A 9,451-nucleotide genomic window follows, 5' to 3' on the forward strand; every position below is an offset into this window, starting at 1 on the left:
GTTACAGCGATGTTTCTTTGAAAAGAAATACAACATTTCAGGAAACATATTCATAATGTGTCCAGGTTTTGTGAGGGGTATCCTACATTCGTCTTAGTTAGTATCCCATGTAGCACAAGCCTGACTTAAATGGACTATCGCATCCATCTCGGTCGATTCCGAAACTTCAGTACCACAATATTTCTCAGTGCCCTCTGACAAGGGCAGCGAAAACCCCAAGTGAATAGGTCGCGTATATGCTGAGCAATCTAATGAAATACATCGAGAGAGCAGACGACGCATAATGAGGTCCCTCTCCACCGTCTCTCCACAACGCCTTGATAACGTCACGCTTAACAGCGCCAATGAGAGCGCATCTTCCCGCACAGCTGATCGATGGGGCCGCGGGGCATCTGGATGCGAGGCGGCCAGCAGACACCAAGCGTAATGTCGGAATCGTCGGAATACGAAAGTGACGTCGCGTCGCTTCCAAGCGATTCTGAGGACTACAGCTCCGAAGAAATTGTGCTCGACGACGACCCTTATTCCACAGACCCTCTACCACTTGACCCTGCTGCAGGTCGTGCTGCAGGTGAAGGTGCAGCCAGTGAAAGCGAGCCGTCCGATAGCGACGACACTTTCAGGTACGCCATATCCCGATCATATCATATCTCATGATGATTGTGCACTGTTAAGCATTTTGACATTTGTCCACTTGGAAATGACAGATGCCTCTGCACTCGCTGCAGTCCAGTGGAACCCGATGAACGCCGGTGCTGCAGTTCTGTTGATCGGGTGTCGGCTGTCTGTGAGGGTGCCGGGGTCAATTGTATCACCGATCACCCACTCTTCAATGACATTTGTCTGCGGAGGGAGCTCCTGGTTGTTTATGCACCAGTGTTTTGCCGTGATGACCGTCGCATGCGTGTTCTCGAGCCATCTGACAATAGGTACTGTGTCTAAAACTTCTCATACGTCGTAAATGTCGTGATTTCGTGCCACTTTCGTTTCGAGCACATGGATGTGTGTTACTAAAAGTTTGCTGCTCTTAGTCAAGCAAATCACACAGACGTCACACAGACGTCTCCGATACAGCGCGTATTGCGCGTTCACAACATGGATTCATGGATACCTTGGGATAAGAAACCGAAGGCAGATTCCAGGATGTGCTGTTCGAAGAATCAGGACGTTGTTCCCGTCAGTTTCATATACGGGATACTACGAGTAACACCAGGCATATCTCCCATGTGTCATATATTGTAACATACTTCACTTTTCATAACACCTTTCAAATTCAACTCGTGCAGCAGGGTGTTTGCTCTAATTAACGTGTCCAGAGGTTTTATCTAAAACGAGTGCTACTTTTGAGCTACCTCACCAAGATACTGGAGCTGCTAGTGGAAGCATTACCTGTTTCTTACTGAAGAAACAGGTACTGCTTCACTAGCAGCACCTGTTTCTTAGTGAAGTAGCTGAAAAGTAGCGGTCGTTTCTCTTTTGTCGCTCGCTTTAAATATAATTTCTGGACACGTTAGAGCTTTAATTATATACGCTTTCATTTTAGGACACATCAGTGTCATTGTTGTTTGCGCATGTTCATGTAAGGTGCTTTGCTATTAGAAGATGTAACTGTATACACAATCAAAACCTCCATGATCAAGAGAGAACTGATGTTGTCAGGCTGGAACAACATAGAAGGGACAATCACATACAAGTCCTCAAGTTGCCTAAGAAATTAACGATGAAAGATGGAAGTCACTGAAAAGGTTAGCCAGCTGTAGGACTCGAACCCACATCTTCTGGATTACCGGTCCAGGGCTCTACCAATTGAGCTAACACGCCTTCTCAGCGACTTCCAGGGTGCGTCATCTGAAGGGACAAACCAGTCACAGTAATCCAGAAGATGTGGGTTTGGGTCCTACAGCTGGCTAACCTTTTCAGTGACTTCCATCTTTCACCTCCATGATGTTTGCTTTCCATAACCACATATGGTGAAGAAATGTTGCAGAGCGAAGTCACAAATTATTGAGCAGGTCATACTGTACGTCATATATGTGCATGCCCAGTTCCGAAGGTTTGGACCCTTTGTTTCACTTCAAGAGCAGTGTACAGACTTAGGTCGCATACTGGAATGTGTAAACAATTTTCATTGAGAATCATTTGGAAGTACAAACTAGAGTCCTGCACGGGCCCGGGCCCCCGACCCGGCCCGGGCCCGACCCGGCCCGCGGGCCGAGCCGGGCTTGTTATTGGCTGTGTGCTCCGGGCCGGGCCGAGCCCGGGCCGACAAAATACGCTAGCACCGCGGGCCGGGCCGGGTCCGGGCCGTCAAAATACGCCACCACCGCGGGCCGGGCCGGGCCCGGGCCGACAAATATGTTTCCGAGAGTCAGGCCCGGCCGGACCACGCAGCTAATTCCACACAATGGAGATGCATTAGTTCATATCATCATGCGCTTGCGTCATTCCTGAGCATATTATGCAAAGACAAGCAAGGGATACTGCATTAGGCATATGATTCGACCCTCTAGAACATTCTCAAAGAAACTTTACATTGCTCCTCACTCCTCACGTATTTCACAATCACTTGGCAAAGCTTGGTGAGAGGGGTATGGACTGGGAGAAGGAGTTTGTCGACAGCATCCTCTACCTCCGCAAAATCTTGACAGTGTAACGATAACGCCCATGCCCGCGTACGTTCTGGATTTAATTTGGTCTGGTGCGGTTATGGTGTTAAACCGCCATCACTTGTATGTTTGTCTTCTCTCCCTATAAATTTACTGATAAATTTGTTTGATAATCGCCAGAAACGCGTACGTCGCGGCTGGAAATACTATGCCGGGATCTACTCGCCGCGTCACCGGGCCTGGCCGGGCCGGGCTCTATTTGCTTAGATTCCGGGTCGGGCCGGGCTCTAGTCACTGGGTCACCGGGCCGGGCAGGGTCGGGCCGCATAAAAATATGAAGGTCCGGGCCCGGGTCGGGCCGGGCTATTTTTCGATGCGCCCGGGCCGGGTCGGGCCCGGAAAAGTCGGCCCGTGCAGGGCTCTGGTACAAACCACAATGAGGACAAGTACTGGTGCAATACACATTTTGAATAGTCTATCCAGCTTCACCATAGCGAGGTTTCTTTTGTACGATGTTTTTCACCTATGTTTACAAAGAAAAAAAAACTTGATGCTTTTTTTTCCTTTAGCCTGGATGTATGCTTTATTTCTAAATGGAGGGTAGAGTTATTGCCGGTGTGTGTATTGCCACAGTTTTGTGTATATGGAAGCTTTCTGAACCTGATACATATATTAAACATTTCGAACAAGAACTGATTGTATTTAGTACATTTTATTTCCTCATTCTTGCTATATTTTCAGTTGCTATGTAGGGAGCTGGCATTATGGTTCATGTTGACAGGATGGTAACAGGTTCTTTTCTTCCATACGAGTAGTGCGAGCTCGATGTGCTGAAAAAAGTAAAAACACAAATTTAAGACAAAGATAAAAAAACTTACCATCATATGCATATCGGAGCCCGATACCACCATATTCTTGAATCCTTAGTGTGTCCTCTGTGTGCTGGAATTGTAACTGGAATTCCAATAAAAGTCACACAGGTGCGCATATGGTTCATTAGATGCTATTAATAGCCACAGAAGGAATTAAAAAAAAGCAGTTCATTTGAATCAGGAACACAATTCAGAAAAGTGTATGCAGCTGGACCAAAAACAATAATGTGCACTTTGGTGGGTTCATAACGCAACGTTTTTCTCTGCATAAACCTTGTGGTGCCCTTGAAAAGGGCCTTTTTTTAGCTTAGTTTCAACGTTCAGTGTGTGATGCAGGTGGGAGCCTCATTTCTGGAACCTAAAAATAAAAATCCACAATATATAACAACATCAAGCCATGACAGTATGTGAGCAATATATGGTAGGAAAAGTGTGCACAAACCTTGCCTGATGCTTCACGACTGCTTCTGTAAGGCTTGGCCTCTCACCATATGTTGATGACCGCGTTGGCAGAGTTGCCACAGCTCCAGACTCCCTTCTGTGCTCCTGAATGCGTGTCAGCACCTCAGCAATCAAGGCTGATGCATAACCTATCCAATAAGAAGATGGGAGTTGGCACGAAAACTATCTGATCAATGCACTGAAAATTGCCCTGCTCCCCATTGAACGGGATGTTTGATGAGACACTCACAGCTGAATAATTCAAAAATAGGTAATGGTGAAGCAAAGTGTTTATGGACAGAGGGATATTCCTTGCCCAATGATCTGACATTAATACTAGATTTGAATATTTGATCTCACTGTGGGACTCAATATTTGTAACATGTACAGTGGATTTCAGGAAGGTTCCTTTCCCATATTACTCCTATCTCACTTGTCTGAAAGTTGCGAAGGCACGGTTTCACCAACGTCAATTTACATTTCAACCAAGATCTCTGGTCCCTTAACTTGAATTTAACACATAACTGTTCATCACTAAAAAGAGTCATTGTCACTGAAACGTTCATTACATGACCATCTAGCATTTGTAAAGAAAGAATTGTGTGTTAACTTTACGTTTTATTAACCCTTGATCTCGGTTCAAAGTTACCCAGCGTTGGTGTAACTGGGCAGTGTGGTAATTTGTTGGCAAATAAATAAAACTAAAACTCAACGACTGCAACATAGATTCATTCATGATGCATGCAACCAGCACATACCATAGCTAGCACTCTCCTTCAGAGGTACAGCCACCCACGTCTTCTTAACCTTCAATGCCTTGAGACGGTACTGCTTCGCGCCTTCCCTCTCCAACTGGACACGGTCTGCATTCTCGTTGAAGTGGATGATCGCCACCTGTGTCCTACAAGTGGAGTACATTACAGTCTTATGATACCCTTTGTCACCGTGCTGGACTTGGCTCCTAGCTCGTGGGTCCATACGCTTCATACCTAGCCACCATCCCCTCGTCAGAAAAAGCGTAGGACTTCGGCAGGAATTGGATGAGGACACTGTGAAAGGCCTCCAATCCATATGTCTGCTCTTGTGAGGACAGGAATGGGATATCCTTCAGGAGTGCAGGTGACAACAGGATGTCCTGGACTCGCCTGTACGTCTCTGTGTCTACAATTGTGTGTTGTCAGGTGCTTGAAATGTTCATAATGTACACTGAAAGGTTACAGCCCCTACGTTTCTGCAGTGATAATTTCAAATATACTGCGAACGACAAACTGATAATCTGCAGTTGTCTACAGGCAAAAAAGAAATAAAAAAGGGGCATGTGCTGGATTTCTTAGTGCGTATAAAAGTTCACAACTGATAGACAAACAGTTTCTCAACAGAAAAGAATCTAGTTATCTCTCAGATACTAAAAGTCCTTGACACTATTCTCCAGGCATAGTGCCATGCATCTGCTGTGCTCATGTATTTGGTATTTGAGTTTCGCATTTTTAACACCTTTGCTTATGCCAGAGAGATGCAAAAACACCCACCAACCATGGCTTCCAGCCAAGCAGGTAGGCAGTCAGACAGGCCCATGCCTGCCTGATCACTAGCTATGAGGTGCTCTTGCACGCATGGGCAGGGGTTGTAGATCATCTCTACTTGCTCTGTTGCAACTGCTTTTTCTTTAATTGTTTGGTGAGAATGACACATTCCATAGGGCACAGCAAAGAATTCTAGGTTACATAATTTAAAAAAAAGTAAAATTATTTGCAATACCACAACAAAACGTGTGGTCTGCACAACAACAACAAATAAGTTAATGATAATGAATGGGGAAATTCGCCTGTGGTCTGCAAAAAATCATCACTTCTGCGAGATTTCTGTGAATCGTGTAAAGTTAAGGGCTTTCAATAACAACTACAGATACATTAATATGAATACAGGAGAGCCACATATAAAAGTTTATCCTTATTGGCACGCAGTATTCACAATAATTACTTGATGCAAGGAAGGATCATTGTGTGTGCCTGTGTTCACATTTCATTTTAGTAAATTTTAAATCAATTGGTCTCTGTTGTCCCCTTGCTGAAGGCAGAAGAAAGAATTTACTGCGTAAAGAATAAGAGATAAATAATACTCAAGATCTAACTCCACCGAGATCGTGGATCAGAGAATGGGAATGAGGCTGCAGTATAAGGTGTGCAACATATTTTTTTTCTGTTTTCAATTGTGTTAATTTTGTTGTAAGATTTTGGAATTTGTGGTGTATTTCACCCATAAGTGTCAGTAAGGAAAACTTTTATTACTTCGCTACTCTGTATATAATGTTTTACAAACTGCAAAATGTCAGTGTTTACCTTCTCTGAGCCATTGTCGTGGTTCAGAAAGTGCGCCGTGGTAGCAAATCGGGTACAACGGGTTGTCGTGCTCATGGATGTCAACAATGTGGTTAACTGCTGACACCCACTTCGCAAGACATAGGTCCCCATCATCCCCGCTTGTACGCGGACACCAATATGCATGTCTCGTCAAGCTATCAATCCAGAGCTGCACAACTTGGTGTTTCGTTGAGCGACTGAGAGCCAAGAGCTTTTTCTTGACTCCTGTTGGATGTTATCACGTGTGACATAAAACTCCCTCCAGAAAATTACACCACTCACCTTTGACAACATGCCACACATCAAATCTGTGCTTTATGTGTGGGCACAGTCGCCTTAGCATAGCTTTGATGCCAGAATGGCGGTCAGTGACCAAGGTGTCCACAGTCATGTCATGTACCTCGAGAAAGGCGAGGCATTTCTGTAGACCATAGGCTTCCATTGCATTGCTGCTGCTGACCTCAGTAGACTGCATAGGAGGAAAGGTCAGGGTGAGACATTGTATGTGAGGCACTGCAACGAATTGCCATACTATTAATGAGATACTTTTGTGAGTAATGCGGCAAGTAATTTATTAATTTTTCCAAGCAATTTGTGAGTAATTTCATTACGAGTGAATACTCTGTAATAGATAGTAATTAATCGTTTTGACTAAGCTTGATTTATAGACAGTCTTTCCTGTCGTCCATGCTATTGCACTACAATAAGTGATGATCACTGAATGTAGCATTTCATATGTGCATTCTAAGTTTTGCCTGGGGGCACTTTAGTCTCGTCCTACTAGAGCCTGCTGTATCCACACTTCACATTAGAATATTAGGCAAAAGCGAGCCACTTTTGAATTCCCAAATTAGAATGTAACATGACCAAGCTCTTCTATTGTAGGTGCTTTTTTATCCATGATAACTTTTGTCACAAAACTTTTCTGGTGTCCACAAAACAACTTGAGGTACCTTAACCAACTCGAAGTGCACGATACGGTTGGCTGCAGTCTCCAGAAGCGTGTAGGTGCCATACAATGCAGTGTGGCCGGGTGAGTCGCCATCCCCGGCAAGGGTCAGGGGCAGTGGCCGAAGCTGGTCAAGGATCTCTGCTTGTCTCATGAGGTAGACCTAAAAACATTTTCGGATGAGTGCAAATTGAGGAACCCTGGGTACACATGGTAGATGACCCATGATTGTCAGAGAAATAGTGGTAAAGCCAAAACCGTACTAGACTGCCTGCCCAGACATTTGCAATTGATTGAAGCACCTCCAAAGGAGGTTCTTACTATACGATCATAGCACAATCACAGAAAAATAGTTGTTCTTTCTACTTTTTACTTTGACTATTTTCTGAGGGAACTCAAGGCACAGTCAATAATCTAAGCAGCAGGAAAATCAGGGCCATACACTCAACGCAAACATATCACGTGCCCCTTTTATCCCACTCTGTGTGGCATGTCACAGCAAAGTCATACGTCACGTCACAGGACTCACATCATTCACAGCAGGAAAGAGGTGCTCCTTCTGCGTTCGAAAGTACTGAGACATTGTAAGTGTTGCCATCTTCATAAGCTCAAATATCCTAAACGCTTTTGAGATGTTCACAGCTGAGAAGAGGATTGCAGAGCAGACCAGGACGTTCCCCAGTGGTCGGCCCCCCAGCCAAGGTTGGCTGTGCCAAGACCGTTCCCTCCCACACTTGCAACGCATGACAGCTTTCAAGCATGTCCCCCTTGTTGTGGTGTTGATGTCAACATCATCGGTCCCACAATAGAGGCACTGGGTTAGTAGCTCTTTCAAACTGGATTCTGCCACCAGGAAAAATCGCTCATCTGGATTTGGTCTGGAAAGCCAACCAAATTTTTTAATTCTTAGATTATTATGCTACCAGCGTCTTGAACAAGCTTTGAGAAATATTTCAAAATATTTCACCTACGTTTGATGCCCACGAGATTTTGAAAGCCCTCGTGGTTGCAACATCTTGTCTCCTTCACTGCAAGAAAAGAAAACAAATTCTCAAAGTTTCTATTTACCTCATGATCTCAAGCTTACTCTTCAGTGTCTGAGCTTTCTGTGGTTTCAGACAACTGGAATGTCACATCCTTTGGGTCGGGTGGGCTTACGCACAAGTGAAACAGATTAATTTGCCTTCATCACAAGCACTTTTCATCTCTGCTGAGACAATGCCACAGTGTCATTTTTATGTACACCAATCCAAACAAAGTTCCCAGAAATAACAACAAAGCTGAATACATGTTGAAAAAGAAAATACTGCCCATACCATGTGGACACATCCGTCGTGTCTAAGTCCACAGGCACTGGAGTAGAGGTACGGCCACCAGGCGGTGACGTCGAAAGGCTAGCATGCTCCAGTGGGACAACACAAAGCTGTGCTGCGTCATCATGTGGCAGCAAAGCCTCTGCTAAAGAAACAGCTGCGCCTTTGTCTCCACTGGTTTCTGGACACTCTGCTGCAACTTGTGAGGATGTAAAGGAGAGTGCACCAGTGGGTGGGAAGGTTATAGCTGTGTGAGTTCCCCTGCTTGGCATGAGGATGCCTGTTTGAGTGGCTGCATACACACAAGTGAAAAACATACATGGTTAAAAAAGGATGAAACGAATGCACGTTGAGCTCATGTTTCTCACAAAGTTCTTTGAAAGCTTACACAGCAGTTAATTTGGTTCAATGTCACTACTGCTTCTTTATAATAAGTGCAACAGTGTTTTGGCTTATAACTTCATATACTCATGAAGGAATTCTCCACCTGTTAGGCAATATGAAGGAAGCAACCAAAGTATTCATTACGTATAGTTACATTGCATAAGAAACGCAAACATATTTGTGAAGCACAATACATTTTGAAGCATAATTACCAAGTGTTGCAGTGGGAACAGCCGTCTGTGTTTTCTTATTTGCCGTCTTTCCACCCTTCAAGCGTTGTTTCTGTGGCACCAAAGTGTACAAAAAGCCATATTGGCTGACAGTCTGGTATGGAACCAAAGGCTGAAGGGGCAGCTCATCCAGGACGAAAACTTAAAAAATTAAGCAAACACACAGTATATATATATTGTCAGTATATGTATTGTAGTATATATTGTATAGTATGAATATTGTCATCATGGGTACATTATTGATTACTGTATTTTCTTGAGACAAGCTGCATAGCTGTAGGCTCAGCTACACTTAG

The 9,451-nt window shown here is 44.4% G+C and overlaps 1 protein-coding gene and 1 long non-coding RNA gene across 2 annotated transcripts; one reads left to right on the plus strand and one right to left on the minus strand.

Annotated features, from left to right (window-relative positions):
- Nucleotides 1-391: 391 nt before the first annotated feature.
- On the plus strand, nt 392-1,352 carry LOC135373256 (uncharacterized). Its single transcript, XR_010416383.1, has 3 exons — nt 392-623; nt 708-929; nt 1,060-1,352. It is a non-coding gene; the product is annotated as an uncharacterized LOC135373256 (long non-coding RNA).
- A 2,419-nt stretch (nt 1,353-3,771) lies between these two features.
- Nucleotides 3,772-8,923, minus strand: LOC135373305 (uncharacterized). The gene is made up of 11 exons (XM_064606527.1): nt 8,545-8,923; nt 8,316-8,381; nt 8,200-8,256; nt 7,758-8,106; nt 7,233-7,391; nt 6,562-6,748; nt 6,259-6,504; nt 4,909-5,080; nt 4,678-4,820; nt 3,921-4,068; nt 3,772-3,836 (listed from the first exon to the last, which is right to left on the minus strand). The coding sequence occupies exons 1-11, from the start codon at nt 8,856-8,858 to the stop codon at nt 3,824-3,826; spliced, it is 1,854 nt and encodes a 617-aa protein (XP_064462597.1). The 5' UTR covers nt 8,859-8,923; the 3' UTR covers nt 3,772-3,823.
- Between the last annotated feature and the right edge of the window lie 528 nt (nt 8,924-9,451).

The sequence above is a fragment of the Ornithodoros turicata genome, unplaced genomic scaffold, assembly GCF_037126465.1.
Source record: "Ornithodoros turicata isolate Travis unplaced genomic scaffold, ASM3712646v1 Chromosome23, whole genome shotgun sequence".
Taxonomy (NCBI): Eukaryota; Metazoa; Arthropoda; class Arachnida; order Ixodida; family Argasidae; genus Ornithodoros; species Ornithodoros turicata.

Coding starts and splice junctions, on each gene's coding strand:
- LOC135373305 (XM_064606527.1), bottom strand. CDS start 8,858: ATGTTTTTCACTTGTGTGTATGCAGCCACTCAAACAGGCATCCTCATG. Junction 8,107..8,199: donor AAATCTCGTGGGCATCAAAC/GTAGGTGAAATA, acceptor TTGGCTTTCCAG/ACCAAATCCAGATGAGCGAT. Junction 4,069..4,677: donor GAAGGAGAGTGCTAGCTATG/GTATGTGCTGGT, acceptor CTTATTGGATAG/GTTATGCATCAGCCTTGATT.